At 42.3% G+C, this 15,900-nt stretch overlaps 1 protein-coding gene across 3 annotated transcripts in view; it reads right to left on the reverse strand.

Annotated features, from left to right (window-relative positions):
* PALM2AKAP2 (PALM2 and AKAP2 fusion) overlaps positions 1-12,389 on the reverse strand; it is a 255,085-nt gene extending 242,696 nt beyond the window's left edge. For 2 of the 3 annotated variants that reach the window (XM_030511668.1, XM_030511667.1), the window contains exon 1: positions 11,809-12,386. In XM_030511668.1, the coding sequence (XP_030367528.1) occupies positions 11,809-11,853 (45 nt within the window). In that variant the 5' untranslated portion in view covers positions 11,854-12,386. Of the gene's footprint in view, positions 1-11,808 lie in introns of all 3 variants that reach the window. The other variant, XM_030511673.1, reaches the window with a different exon arrangement.
* Positions 12,390-15,900: the final 3,511 nt, after the last annotated feature.

The following is a 15,900-nucleotide window of genomic DNA, read 5'->3' on the forward strand; positions in this document are numbered from 1 at the left end:
CTATGATTTAGACATGCCCTAAAGGACTGTAGTTATTCTTCTGGCGCCTTTTAGCCAAGGAAAACATTTTCAACATTTTGTAGATGGAATATGCTATGGTAACCTTTGAAAGACAATACAACTTGAATTGCTGAATTCCATTTACACAGTCATTTTTCAGAAAGTGATGCACTTCACACTAAAATAATACCAACTCTTGGACCAACCAAAACTGTTGCTGATATTTCTCAACTAGCCAAAATAGTTTTGGGTTTGGTTTTTTTTTTTTTTCTTAATAGGGAGCAAAATTGGTCTAGGAAGAAGGAGTTGTTAAATCACAACCCAACATGACAATTCTAATCGTTTAAAACTCGGGAAGTCAGTTCTGCTACAACAGAGCAGTAAAAGGTTGTCATCAGCTTCACCACCTTTGCGCTTTCATAAGTACACAACATCTGCAATTCTGGGTTGCACATGGAAACATATAATGCTTCAGCAATATATCCTCAAGCAAACCAATTGTTCATTGTTCATGATTTAAGTGGAGGTCTCGCTGATCAGTTTCTTAAATATGATGTGAACTGTCTTAAGACATAAAAATGGAGAATGATAAATCTGTAAGTCTGCTATATTTTTAGCACCTGTTGCCCTATCTTAAGGCATGTTGAAAGGTTTTCTGCACATACAGATCAAAATGCAGCCACAAAGATATCACCTGCCTGGAACTGAGTTTCCTAGCGGCCTTTAAGAACTCATTTGCCCTATAAATTATGAGTGATTAACTTTCCAGCCCCCTAATATATCCTAAGGATCTGCTTCAAAATTTGAGTGAAGTTTTGCACCTCAAAACCAGGTTAGGTTGGACAAAGAGAAAAACAATGAAATTCAATGACAATATTGTCTTGATTTGTTTCTGCTAGCACTATTTCCTACTAGCTGAAGGGCAGGGGTCTCATCACGTTTGATTTTAGGCTAGAGCATTAGGGAAATTTCAGCTTGCTAAGCCTCCACAGTTTCACACCTTCTAGGACCAACCAAGAAACCACAAACATGATTTCCCTGGAAAACTCTCCTTTTCAGCTACATTCACAGAGCCTTCCAGTGAAGCCCATATTACAGATACAGTGACTGTGCTGCATCATCTGATTAAGGTTAGTGAAACCTTGTCTAGAACTGAAACAAGGTCAGACCTTTGGTACAGGTTGCCACTATGACAGCTGATTGCTAGTCACAGTCTTTCTCCAGTTCTCCAGCAACTTTTGTACCTGCTAGTTTCACCTAGACAGAGATGTGACCAACGTAAGAATGCCAAAGAGAAACCAGATCTACCATCCTGAAACCTCCTCCAGCTCAGTACGCCACTTGAAGCCAAAAGGATGAATGATGCAACAAGTCCTGCAGGTGTGGCTTTGTGGTTGGTGTCACACCAGTCTGGGGAAGCACACAGCCTGATACCACTTCTGCCTTCAGTGGCACATGGATGGAGTTTAGCTAAACCACGCTTCAATCCATACAGATTGAATCCATGCAGATTGTGACATATGTAACAAGGGCCATCTGATACTTTTGGACCTTGCCATCTTGAAATAAGCAAGATGGCAAGGTCCAAAAATGGCACCTATGACTTGTTCACAATCACATGGTCAATGTTATCCACAGCAATATGAACTGGATTTATTTCACCTCAGAACATATGTTTTCAAAGTAACAGCGATGAAAGATTGTTTCTGTTGTCTTATGTGTCTAAGCAAGGATGGTGGTTTGCCCTACAATGTCACAGACCAACACAAAGCAGAAACTTGGACCACCAAAATACCTGTCTTGTATCCTTGTACCTGCTTTTCAAGACTGATTTCACACGCTGTGAGTTCTCAGGCAAGGAAGGATGGTGCAGCACTCTTCCAAAGACAGAGGGGAATTCTTCCCAGTGCCCTGAGATTTTTGAGAGAGTCATAGAGGGAAACTTGTAAAAGCTCTCTCCAGTTCAGCAGTGTTGCCCATTCCCTCCTTCTCAGCTGTGCAGTAATCTTTAAAAGATCCACTGTGGAACATTCAGTCCTGTGAAGTGCTGAGAAATTCACAGAGGAGGTCTGCATTGTTCAGTGTCACATCAATCTCATCAAAGCCTTTGCTCAGCATGATATACAATGTCACATGTGATAAGGACAAAAATGCTTGTAAACCACTTACAGTCTATTGTTTTTCCTCTGAAGATCAGGAAGCTGATAACAAAAAGCATGAAAAGTATGAACAAGTCTCTATTTCACAGATGAGTTTCAGATATTTTATAGGGATTTCAGTCTAAGTTTTGTAATTTTTGAAACTTCAGCAATAACAAGTATAAATTTAGTACAAGGAACTGATACTTCTCAGTGTCTTACTGGTAGAATGACACAGTTCTTAAAGATGTTATGTTTATATTGTTCTTTATTTAATTTCTTAAGAACTGGAGATTTTGGTTTTTTGTGGCTGGTTAGAAGTTACTTCCTTAACCAGAACATTTTACCAAGTTCACCATGATGCTGGGATGAGTTTATGTACATTCCTAATTCACCAGTTATCCCTGCCACAAGGAATGGTCTTAAAGATATATCTTAAAATGCCAGAAAATGAAGTAGGCTTCTGCAGGAAGTGTTTGCATATGCTTATATTTATTAAGAACAAATACATTATTATCAACTGAGCCTTACTTTTTATGTCAATGTAGATAGGAATTCAAAATAGATAAGGGATTAACTCCCAAATACTATACTATCTGCACAGAACTGCCAGAACTTGCCAACACATTGGAGATAGTAATTTTGTACCCAAGTCAGCATATGAGACAATCCAGTCCCCTGTGCTGCAGTTATCGTAAATTTAGTGACACCTTGGTTGCCAAATGCTTGCTTTGTGCACCAAACTGGAAACAGTTGGATGACTAGAGAGCCTTTAAAAACCCATGGATGTCAGCAGGAGTTTTTCCAAGTACCTGACACATGGTGCAGCGCTGACCTGTTGTTCCGCAAGAGGCGAACAAGTATGTGTATGTGCGTGTGTGTGTACGTGTACGTGTACTCCAACCCCTTTCGCGCTGGGAATGCCACTGGGAAAGCCCTGTCAGGTTTGATGCTAGCACTGCAGCATGCGGCACTCATCTGGTTAATAGCTAGGGGCTTGCATTTAGCACCACTATCCGCTCCGCTCCCAAGTAATCTCAGCTCTGCACTTGCTCCTGCTGCTGCCATAAAGACTGCAGCTGCGTTACTCTCTGCAGCAAGTGTTACGGGCTGCTCAACTCTTCCTCCTCTAGCTATAAATTACTCAGCAATTTGGCACCTAATTTCTGTCTCCAATTTTCAACCTCTTAAGAGGTGCTCCTTAGCCATTACCTGCTCAAGTTACTTCCTTTTACTGCAGTGCTGCAGTTCTCTGTATGGCAAAAGAAGATGGCTGAAGCAGAGGACCTGACAATGGCATGTCCCCTAAAGGCTGGCAAGCACTTTTTATTGAGCCTTCTGCTGGTAAACCGAGGGCTTTGTTTCAAGGTATGTATTTTCTAAAATCTGAGCACACCTCTGCTGTCCCAAATCTTCAGCTGATCATCAACAACTGCTATTATTAGACATTGCAGAGGGGCTGAGCCCCATCCTGCTAACTGTTGTCTGTGGATCCTGTCAAATGATGCTGGCAGCTCAAATTAAAATAATCAGAGCACTGCCTAAATCAACAAGCTAAGCTCTATGCGGTCTGGAAAGGGCAGCAACTCATAGATGAGAGTAGGTCTGTCTCCTAAAAAGAGCTCCCAAAACTGCACTGGTTGTTGGCTTTTTTTTTGTGCACAGAGAGTATTTGTTTTTACTGGCAAAGAGGAAGAAAGCTTTACATGCCTCCAGTGCCTAACCTCACTGCAAGTCAGCTAAGTAACAAAAAGCATCTGTGTGTCAAGAGCTACACAGGTCTGGTGTGCAATTGCCAAAAGGCCATACTCATTTCACTGCCACTTATCAAGTGATGTTAACCCTTGCAAGCATGTGGCTTTCTCAGACCAGAATTTGCAACAGAAAAGGCTTTTCTACAGTAAGGAAATTAGGCCCAGAGGCATGTGTAGCATCCCTGATCTCCTGAGGCATCCTCAGTCCAAACAGTGCCTCAACACACACAGGCTCAGCAGGTGCTCATGTGCCATTTGAGAGAGGGCAAGGTTTAAGATGACATTTCAACACCATCCTACTTCAACAAGGAAGCATGGGATTGAATTCATGGCTCTGTTGTTTTTGCTCGGTGAAACGGGCACACAAATCCCTTTCCCGAACTTCATTTCCCCCGTCAATGAACAAATACACTGAAATCTTTGCAAAGTTCCTCAGGACCCACTTCACAAAGAGGACTGGTGTGGGCCCTCATAATTTACTACACATGTACAGTCCAGTGCTTTCCCAAATACACACTGCAGACCAACCATTTTGCTGGTGATTGTACTTTGCAAGGATTCAGCTGATGAAAGAATACACTTCATTCTGTGCAACAATACAAAAGTATGCATAAAGTGCGTAAGGAGTTAGATACAAAGAGTGATTTCTGGAAGAGCATGAATGCTTGAGGAGAGACTGAGCATCATTGTGCATGCCCTTCCTGCCCCATCCCACCCTCATCCCAGCTACCCAGCTATCCATCACTTTTAGCATGGCATGTAAATCTCAAACTTTCACCTCCGACTTCCCATGAACATCTATGCCACTGTTACCATGGCATGTGGCATCTGTCCTTAAAGTTACATTCCAGGCTAGAGCTGTTTAATAGGTTCCAAAACAGTAAAAACTTCACAACTGTTTTATTTTACAAGAGACTTAACAACAATAACAACAAAATCACAAAAACTTTTCACTTATTTTCAACTTCTTTTGCTAAATATAATTTGAAAGACACAAAATGAAATCCAGTATCTCGGATGCTTGTCTGTGCTCCAGAGATGTTGGTGATGTGTTAAGGGCTAGGAATGTGCTGTGGAAACAATTCTAAATTTAAACAGTAGAGTTTGGGTAAGTCTGGAGACTGTCTAGAAATTTCTCAAAAGCAAGTTGGTTTCTGGTTTCTATTTGTTCCTAGTTTTCACTTATGCCTTGACAGCAATATTTTTTCATCATATTTCTGCTTCTTTTGCTGTCATGTAAACATTCCTAAAACAAAAATACACATAAAACCTGAGATGGTAGTTTTAGTTTTCAGACCTTATAGTCATATTTCTTTGGCTTCTGGCTTAGAATGGGCAAAAGCCATAACATTGCTTACACTGCGCATGAAGTCCCAGTGGTTTCTGTGCTTCAGAAGTAAAGACAAGATACCACTGTGCTCGCACAAGTTTCTCTGTGCAAGGTCTGCCATAAAGCTGACTCATGGTATTCCTGCAGTCCAGGCTAGGGCTGCAGATTTGTGTGCAGGGAACCCTCTCTTCATCCTTTACAGCAAATGCAAACATAACACTTCCTCTCCCACAGCTCATTTCCACTGAGGTTCACAGGAACCTCACAGGTTCATATCATGTTCACAATATAGATCTCCTTTAGGTTTAGTTTGTGATAATCCCTAGTTTACACATACTAAACCCATTCCTGGAAATATTTGCAGCAGGATACAGACTCTTCCTAACCACACCAAGTCTTCCTCCCCGTAGAGTACTCTGGAAATCCGTTAAGGTCTCCTTAGCCCTCAAGTTTTTTCAGCTAGGAATTTAGAAGGAGGACAGCTATAGCTACAGGAGAATTTTCTATTTCAGGTACTTGAATGTTAGGACTGCTGAGAAATGAAATGGCAGAGCAATGGTTGTGATTAATCACAGCCATAAATGCGATTGCAAATATGATAATGAGGAAAAATTGGAATGGAAAAACTGGATTAAACTATATAGCAGCAATATTCAAATGAGCTTCATGATGAATTGCAAGGGGGGTTCCTTTAGTTCTGAAGCTTGGTAAAGCACTTAAAGACACGGTTATTCCAGGAATGTTTGAGTACACAGGATGGCTGCACTGTATCAGACCATCTAGCCCATGCTCCATTCTAGTACAGTGCTAAAGCAGAAGACCTCAGGAGCATGGCAAATACTAAAAAACTGCAAAACTTCTCTGCCAGCCTCTTGTAATTTGCAACTCAAAAATTCCTCTATCTAAAGAGAAAGTCCTTCATGGATTGCACTTCCATGAGCATACCTGGTTTCTCCTTAAGCCCAGGCACACTCTGAGCATCTACCACATCCTGGAGAGAGTGGCTCTAAAGCTTAACAGCTCATTTTAGGAAGATCATCTCCTTGGGTTTGTTTTGTTCACAGCTGCTACCTTCCTTAAACACCTACTAATTCTTGTGCCAAAAGGTGTGACTAGTATTTCCTTATCGTCACTCTTTGTAACACTCATGACCTTACAGACTTCTGCAGATTCTTCTCACTTACCTATTTTCCAAGCGCTGAAGTCCAAGCTGCTTACTGTTTCCACATCACGCTGCCTTTTTTTTCTGCAGGATTTAGGTCTGAAAACAACTGAATTCAGACCTGAATTCAGAGATCTGATCATGTGCTTAACTTTAAGGGCAAAAACATTACTTCTTAAAAGGAGGTATAGGAAACCAGTATATTGAGCCATCACAGCAATAGTAAACTGCTGATTAACTGAATTTGCCACATATTTCTATGTGATCCTCAACATTAGATATTCTGTTTCTCATGAACAATGCTCTTTGGAAGGATTCACAAAAAATGAGAAGTGTCACAGTAAATGACCTTGAGTGCGAAATCTACTAGTCATAAGTTTTAATTTTGTTGGGTAATAGAGAATAGGTGAATGGGTGAAAAGAAAAGAATTGGCTTGTCTGTCAAAAATTTTTCTGAAATGTATAGACACCACATGATGCTCACTGCAGTTGCTGCGACACCAATTCAGAAACATAGAATGCCTAAGTTACTACCAATTGTGATTCTGAAACTAGACCAGTACTATCTTTCCAAAGCTAAGGCCTGGCTTTGGCCTAATACATTGAAAAAATATTGATTTTTTTTATGATTTATTATTGAATTTTTTAATTAAATTAAAATGAAAATTTAAAAAATACTGATTTTTTATGAAAAATAATTGAAAAGTTAGTGCAATGCTATATGTAAACATATGAACCTTTTGGGAGAACTTTAAAACCTAATCTCCTATGTGAAACTAATCTCTGCAAAATCAAGATCCACTCCTCATCCCTATTGAATTATCTCCCATACTAATTCTAGCCACTTGCAAAAGGCAGCACTGCTCAGACTGCAGTGCTTTCTTCTGTGGTGCTGGCCCTGTACTCCCTTATATTTGGATGCACAATCCTGCTTTGGCCTCTCTTAACACCAGCTGTTACAGGTGTGAAGGACTTCTTTAAATAGAGGACCTGACTTATCAAATAATCCAAATTGTTCAGCAGGACTGATTTTTGCTTTTGTGTTTACTCCTTCCACCACTCCTTGTGTTGCCTGCACACTATGAATTTTTCATTTACATCAAAGTACCAATAAAGAACACCTTCGAGCCTTGAAAAGCTGCTTCCTATAAGCTCTCCCCGGCCTTCGTTCTCAAGGAACAAGGCTCTGTTCAGCCATCTCCCTCACTAACAGAAACTTTTTGAGACCTGTCAGCCAGCCAGTCCTTAATCCATCTAAGGCAGCCTTCTTTGATACAGGAGAGGGTTATTTTTAAACAACAGTGTCCTGCCATGCTAAGTAAAACACCTGATGACACTTAAGTAATGTTAGATCTAGCTCAACAAACTCATAATCTCAGAAAAAGCAAGAATGGTCTTGTTCGACAGGAGGTATCTTTGACATGGCTACTCGAATGTCAATAATTAGTTTTCTTTAATGCTTCACTGAACTAGCGGTTCTCAGATCTGGGCACTAGTAAGCAGTAACCTTTCTTACTTGCTAAGAAATCAGTACATTTTAGGAGCTTCTCCCTTGCATCTGTAGGCTGGATATATCCTTAACCTGAAAGTCTCCTCCAGCTCCTGCACTGGTGGTTGTTCTAGTGGATGATTTCTCCTCAGTGCTGTCCCTGTGTAATTGCCTTTAATTTACCTGATTTATGGGTAACACATATTCACTGCATCATATGCTCATTTGTATCCCAGATGCACCAATACATACTCGACACCCCCGCTTCTCAACTATGACTGCTAGCTCAGTGACAGAAAATATTTACATTTCATAAATGCTTGTCTGTGTGTCTGGCGGTGATTTCTGCAGTCATAGAGAAGAAGGCCGTATAATAAATTGTGGAACCACACAGTTTATTTATCCAAAATCTGATAAATTAGCTCAGCTCACCTGTCCTTTGGCCATGAAGCCCACCTCCTCTGGGACTATTAGCATTCCAAGCTTCTGAGCAACTCACAGCAGGCATATTTTTTAAAGCCACAAAAATGCTTCCTTTTTCACCCAAAATCTTACCCACCACTCCCTTTCAGGAAAAGAGCAGATGCAAGCACTGAAGTGTACTATAGGAACAAGCTCAGCAAGAAGACAGCTTCCGACCTCCTCTTTTAACCTCTTGCTTGCCTCCTGCAAAGCATCTTCTCCAGCATTCAGAGTGGTCACCATTGGCTCCGTTGGCATTAGAGCAGCAGATCAATGCTATGGTGACTTAGGGTCAGGCTCAAACAGATGTTAAGAGCAGTGTGGAATGACAGAAATATTTACCAGTATCTGTCTGTGCACACATGACACCCAAGACGGGAGATGTGATGTGACCTCTGCTCAAGGAAGGATCAGAAAACCAGTTGCTCCTGGCTATTACAGGACCTCCCCAAGACACAGAGTTTATGTTTTCCTCCCAGGCAGAGAGAACTGGGTTCCACTTTTTAGCAGTTGTCTTACATCTCTCCACTTCCCCAACAGAAATGCCACAGTGCTTTTAGTCTTAATATAGTCATTTTGTGAATTTTAGGAACTTCAGAAACACAAAAATATAAAATCACAGCTTAAGAATGTACAATGGAATTAAAAACATATACACTTAAAGCTTCTTCTTCTAGAATCACACATCCTGTTTTTTAAAGACTTACTTAGCTGTTTCTTGCCCTGGTAAACCATAGCATCCAAGTTCTTCTCAATCTTGCATGCATCCCTAACAGCTCTCTGGACAAGGGCAAAGTCCATTATTCACAGTTTACAGATGGAAAACGAATGCACAGAGAGGCTAAGTACTTGCTGCTGGCAAAACAAGTGGCTAACTCATGTTCACTAAGGTTGAGATTAATGTCGTAACAGTTAGACCTCTTTTTTCCTCTTCCCATGACACTTGACTCTGTGCCAGACAGCCATATATTAAAACTGTGATTAGTCAGAGTAGCAAAGTACAAAATCAAACTCTTCCAAAGGCGTCAGCCTTCTGGTGCAAATATTCATATTTCCATGTTTGGATTTTGTTTTCCTTAAATACTCAGCAATGCACATGTAAAATTTACTCTGCCTGTCTTCTTAGCAAGCTCATTTGCCATGGTGATTATGGAAGCAAGCACAAACGTACAGGCAACAGTGTGCACAAGTCCCAACAGTAAGTGGATTTCTTTCTGTATGCCCAACATTCAGCCAGCTTGACTGAAGAGTGCTGGTGTAAGCTTCTGCTTATTTGAGTGAGATACTGCAGCTTGTTAAAATAAAGGGAACACTGAACTGAACCGAAATGCCACCTTTTCCTTCTTCTAAGAAAGACCATGAAACTTCTGAGGACTGACCTTATTTTATGCCACTAATTGGTAGCACAAGAGAAATGCCTAACTCGTGTCATGTCACTCATCCTGATGGAGCAAAGCTTACACTAGAAATAAACATCTCTGCACTCTGACAAACATCTGTAGCAGCCCAAGCGCTGGAGAAAAGTTACCTAACAAGTTTATATGGAAAACTTGTTGCTCTGTGGAGTGGGTAAGCAAACAAGTCAGTTCATGGACCCACATTCAAGCTTCAAGTAAGGCTGAATATTTTTGATACTGAAATAAAATTCTTTCAATGTAATTCACTGCATACATTGCTGTACTATGTTTTATTTGTTGCCAGAAATAGAAGCCAAAAGAGAAATACAGAAAATGAAGATCCAGGTTCTCAAGGCCCTCTCTCATACCAGCATAAACCTACTGTAAAAAGCTGTGATACACTAGGTGATAATTTTACACACCAATGGCCTCATTGGTGTGAAAGGGGAAGCACCAATAAGCAGAGCACCTGATTTACTTTGGAGAAAGCTTTAGGCACATCATGTGGAGTGGAAACTGGTGTGCCTCTTGGTTTTCTCTTATATAGTGGTCAAAAAGCAGTAATAATGTAAACCCTTTATTTTAATGTGGAGATGGAAGTTTTTCAGAGTTTTGCAAGGCAGAAATGTGTGGAGCAGCTCTGCAGTATGGTTCTGCCATACAGGAGTCCCAAACCAGAGGCAGTAGTGAGGACTGCCTCTGAGAGAATGTTCCTGGTGCTTTCATCTGGAGATTTATTTGGCAATGCTTATGCTGACAGTAAACTGTGAACCAGCTTTTCCACTACCTGAAAACTAAATGCATATATCCCCCTGCCCATATCAAATGATACCGTTTGCTCTTTTTCAGGAAATATTTCAGAAGAAGGAAAAACCCAATCTATTTGTTTTACATATGGTTATTTTAAATCTTTATGGACCTATTAGCGGAATAACGAACTTAAAGAAAGCAACTTGGAACAGCAGCAGCAGCAGCCATTCCTCTTACTACAAAGGAAATCTGTAATCTCAGCTGGATGCAGTAAAACATAGCATCTGTTGATCACGGGGGGAACCATGGAAGGGAATGTGAAATCCGTGTGGGCTCTGCCATCTTCTGTCATTTCCCTTCAGACCTCCAGGTGTGCAGTCCCCAGCACAGACGGTGCCATCCAACTGGGACTGGCACAGCTGCATCAGCATCGCAGCCATGGGGAAGAAGAAGAGCTGGGTGTCACTTGAACAAGGGCAGGCTGTGTGGGGCTGGCAGACTGGTGGTGCCCACAGGAACACAGGCCTTTTGACACAGTGCCTGTGCCATGCTGAAAGATGAGCTGGCAATTTCTGCGTGCTGGGATGATGGTGGTTTTTAAACACCCAGGACCAATCCTCACTAGGTGTCACCGCCCACGTTCCTCTGAGGGCTGCACCAGCTCAGCTCATGGCTCACTCCAAATTATGGTACTAAACGTGAAAACAGAAGTTTTAACTAAAATGGGGCAAAATCCTGCCTAGACTTTACCCACAGCAGGATGCAACTTGCCAGGGAATTTGTCTGAAAGCATGTGCTCAGCTATAAAGCTGAGGTGACAGTTTATCTAATAGACCAAATAATTACATGATTCTGATAATTCAGTGTTCGGATTGTTTTAAAAATTCTTAATATCACAATTATTTTATGCAGTACAAAGCCATCCTGCTACAGATCATTTTATTTAACTTCTTAATCAGCTAAGCTAAAGCTCCCACCGTGAGGAAATACTTTTTCAGCAGAGTACTGATTTTCTCCTGCAATCTCCCATCCTCCCCACTTATTCCTTCTTTTCTTCTCCATCACCAATCTTTTAAACGTGCCACTGTGCATTCACATTTTTCTTTCTGCACGTGCCAGCTCAACGCTCATTCCTCAGAGCCGTCTTTCTCCGCCAAAACCTGCAAAGCAGACTTTAACCACTCGTTTCCCGAACGGGGAACTCCATGGACAACTTCGCAGAAGCCAAGCTCTCCAGGCACTTCCCAGCCACCCTGCCGGAATCCCCACTTCCCTCAGCAACCCACGGCTATGGACGAAAGAGCAAGTAAAATGAAACTGACTTACTGCTATGGCTTGGAGCCTTTCCTTGTGCAACTCTGCTTCCGCCATCCTGGAGAGAAGGACACGGGAGGAGAGAGAGGGAGACGGGTGGTGGTGGGGTGTGCGGGTGAAAAAAAGAAAGGCAAACAAAATCAAAACAGAGCACACACTGCAGTCAATCGGGGGTAACTGGAGTAATTGCAAAGAAAGCTGAGCTCCTGTAGTAGTAGTCAGCCACTTTTGGAGGCACTGCAGTCTGGCTCACGGTGCGATCATTTTAGTCACTGGACCAGTGCCTGCCTCGCTGCCTGTCTCCCAGCTGTATTGCTAACTGCATTTCATTGCCGCTTCTGTGTGCTGGTGCTGTCACACAAGCCATGTATGCACTCTCCCAGCAGCTGAGCGCAGGGATAGCTCGCATGGCTGTAATTTTTTGCGTTGACGTCTCAGCTCATTTGCTCCTCCTATGGGGTGCTGGGTCACGACAGGAGCTCAACATCGGTAGCGTGCACAGCAATCCAAACCTGCGGCAGAGAGGGAGACAGCTGTGCCACAGCATGTCCTTAGCAAGCAGTGCGGCAGGGAGGGGCTGACGGTGGCACATGGTGCAGCGAGCAGGAGCTGCGGCAAGCAGGCAGGCGGGCGGCTGCAGCCCTCAGTTAAAACAGGTTTGGCTATGGGAAAGCACAAGGAAGGCACTGACCGTGGGGGAACAGCACAGTCGCTCATGAATGCAGTGGTAATATGGCATGCTGCAAAAGGCAGCTGCTGCTGCAATGACAGCCTGTAAGAGCAGCAGTGAAGAGCATGTGTATGGGAAGGAAGAGGGAAGGTGTCCATGCACCCTGCACATGCGTTGCACATTTAAGCACTGTGTTGTCACTTGAAAGTGACAAAGCTGTATGTACAAATGACTGACGGTCTGACTGAAGAATCCAGGTATATTATAAATAGGGAAGGAGGCAGGTGGGGAAGGGAGGGGAGGCCTTATACAACATCGTGACAGTACCCTTGATCCTTGATTTCAAGCGTGGCTTCAGTTTAGAAGCCTCTTCACCTTTTCTTTCTTTCCTTTTTTTTATTTATTTTTTTTTTTTTTTTGTATGATCTCCCATCTGCTTTGTTTTCTCATAAACAGAAAAAAAAATAGAAGCTCCTCACACTCTCCCAGCTATCAGATGCTACTGCAACGGTGAGCACCAGGCTGTCCTCGCAGAGTGGTGCCCCTACGCCAGGACAGCCACCTTGCTGGCTGGAGTGCAGGGCAGAGTCTGAGTTCGGCATCGTGCTGCTGCCCTGCCTGAGAAGCAGAAGTGCATTTTGCAGCATATAATTTTGTTTTGATAACCCCATGCTGACAAGACAAGGAGACTCCATCATCTTGGGGGAAAAGGGTCTGGAGGTGATCCTGCTTCACCTGTGCCTGCCCTTTTTTGTGCCTCTCTGCTGGAAACCCTGTCTCCTCTCCCAGACATCCTCTGCCTCCATCCTATTTATTTCCAGCTCTGAGATGTGCTACTTGCTGCAGCCTGCTTTTCGAGGCCGCTGCTTTCTCAAGTGTTTCCACTTCCAGGTCCCATTTTCCTTGTTGGTGCCCAGCCTCCTTGTCTCATGGCAGCATGTCACAGTTACTTCTTGCTTAGCTTTGCCTCTATGAAAGAGGTCCTTTGTTGTATAGGAAACTTACAGAACATTATATAATTCAGTAGTCTCTGTGGCCAAAACGCAAAGTTTTATTGCTGTTTCCCAAGTGAGGCAATATCTATAAGTGGGTGTTGGGCTGGGTTCACAGCTAGTGAAAATGCAGCAATTCCAGATTACACTGGGATACTCTTACCGCCTTTAAGTAATTTGTTGGATGACATCTGTCCTGTAGCTTATTTAGTCCCTTCAGCTTGTTGTTTTTCTTCAATCCTCTCTTTTTTGTTTTCAGTCACCACAGAAGGTCCGTGTATTGCTGCACAGCTGGTTTTGAAATATCCTGTCACACAGCATCCAGACATCTATACTCTCACATGTGAACCGAGAACACACATGGGCAACTCCTACTAAGACTTGCAAGCTATGCAATTGAATCCCTCCAATACCCTTATATTTTGCTGCTAAGCCTTGCCCAGGAGAGGAATTCTGCTACAGGCTGTATCCAGCAAAGACAACGGTATGCCCCAGCGCTTACTGGAGCTGAGACGGGCAAGCTTTTTGCTCCATGACCTGTAGTCACATTAAATGCTGCCAAAGTGGTGTGTGAAATACACCACCATCACCTTTTTCCTTCCACATGGCATCCACTTGGCAAAACATTTAAACATTATTTAAGTGCATTCAGGGCAATCATGTATAAAAGTGCATCTCACTTCTGATACAAAACCTTGCGGCACTTTGTGAAGCACAGTAATGCAGCTGAGCTGGACACTATTCACCCCGTGTTTCTCCTCTCTCTCATTTAACTGCAGTGCTTGCTGCAGGCGAGGGGTAAGCAGGGTGCATCCTAACAAGTGCTGGGGCATTCCTGGCCCCAGTGAAACATGCTGCAGGGCTCTGCACCCCTCTTTAGTTTGCTAAGGAAACAGGGATCAGCTCTGCTGTAGCAGCCCACCCTCTCAGCTGTTTACGATTGTACGGTAATGATAGTGTGTGTATCAGCAGCAGAGCAGTTTCTTGCTGGTGACTTGCAATGCAGAGGAAATGATCTCTGTAAGGTGACTTACAAGGTGATGACAGAGCCTACAGAGAACAGTCCCTATGAACATTTGGTTAGTGAAGGCAGCTTTAAATGTGACAAAATAAATCAATGATCCAGTCCTTTTTTTTTTTTAATCGATGTTGGTTGAGATTTTTGTTTCCAGAATGTTTTGCTGTGTTGGTAAGGAACTTTAATTAAAAAATAAGACATTGTATTAAGCCTCATCATTTTTTATTTTACTTTTAGGGTAGAAAGGCGGGGTAGCATTTCCAAATTTTGAAGATACTAAGAAAACAATAGAGGATAGAGGGTGTAGGGAGGAGCAAGAAGATTCTAGAAGAGTAGATAAGCAAGAGGAAAGAAGTATTCTAGTATACTTTGTTCAGTAGCTAAAAATGAAGAAGAAAGGAAAGAAAATTATTTTTCAAATGTCAGTTAAAAGGCTGTTCTTTTCACCGCAATTTTTAAAAGAGCAATACCTGCTACATCTTAATAATGTGTGAATTGCATCCTATTTCCATGCAGAACAGATTTTTCTTTTCATTTCTTTGGAAAAGAGTGTATGAAACAATCTGCAGTCCCTGCTCAGTTCTGGAGAGGATCCGGAAACCACCCCAAGATGTGCGTAGCCTGAACTTTTAATAAGATGTATTAAAATGTTAGTTATATGGTGGAAATCAGGTTCTTGTCCTTGCCACAGAGCTGAGCTGGATTAGGAAAAGTTCTAGTTTAAATCACCTGTGTTTGTTTTTTTAACAAAAAAACTGTGATTTTTTTCTTTTTTTGACTAGGTTTTTTTCGTCATTGTTCTGCATATGACCAGAACCTTTGTGCATAATGCCAGGCATCTTGTCCTTGAGGCAAAACTTTTGCCTTCCAATTCTCTCGGCTGTTGGTGCGACTGAGTCAGTGTGAGAAAACAGACTTTGGCCTGAAGACTGAGTAAGGAAGGCACACTCATACACGTGTAGGTCAGGATTAACGCCTCATGCATCGACTTATTTTTGTGGTGACAAGTTAGTGGCTGGATCCTGCCAGCAGTTGTCAAGAAAACATAGAGCAAGGGAGGGAAACAGGCTTCGCATTTGCATTTCAGATTGTTTAAGGGGAGATACTTCTGGCTCTTAAAATTACCACATGCCAGCATGTTGCATTGTGCTGCACTAACTATTCTGGCATCCTCAATATTGTCAAGCATTCCTCTCTAGGGCATATTCAAACCATATTATTTTCATCTAAGTTGAAATTCTGAGGTTTGATTAATCTGTTTTGTGTTTTCCTTACCAGACTTTGGCCTCAGATGCTTTATTGAAATAGGCCAGGAATGTAAAGTTCATCTAAATTTTTAGATTACTGAGCCCATTGTCCATGCTCACATTTAGGCTCCCTCAAACACAATGTCTTGCACAGCCTTCGAAAATTTCGGCAGTGGC

Source organism: Strigops habroptila, chromosome Z, assembly GCF_004027225.2.
Source record: "Strigops habroptila isolate Jane chromosome Z, bStrHab1.2.pri, whole genome shotgun sequence".
NCBI lineage: Eukaryota > Metazoa > Chordata > Aves > Psittaciformes > Psittacidae > Strigops > Strigops habroptila.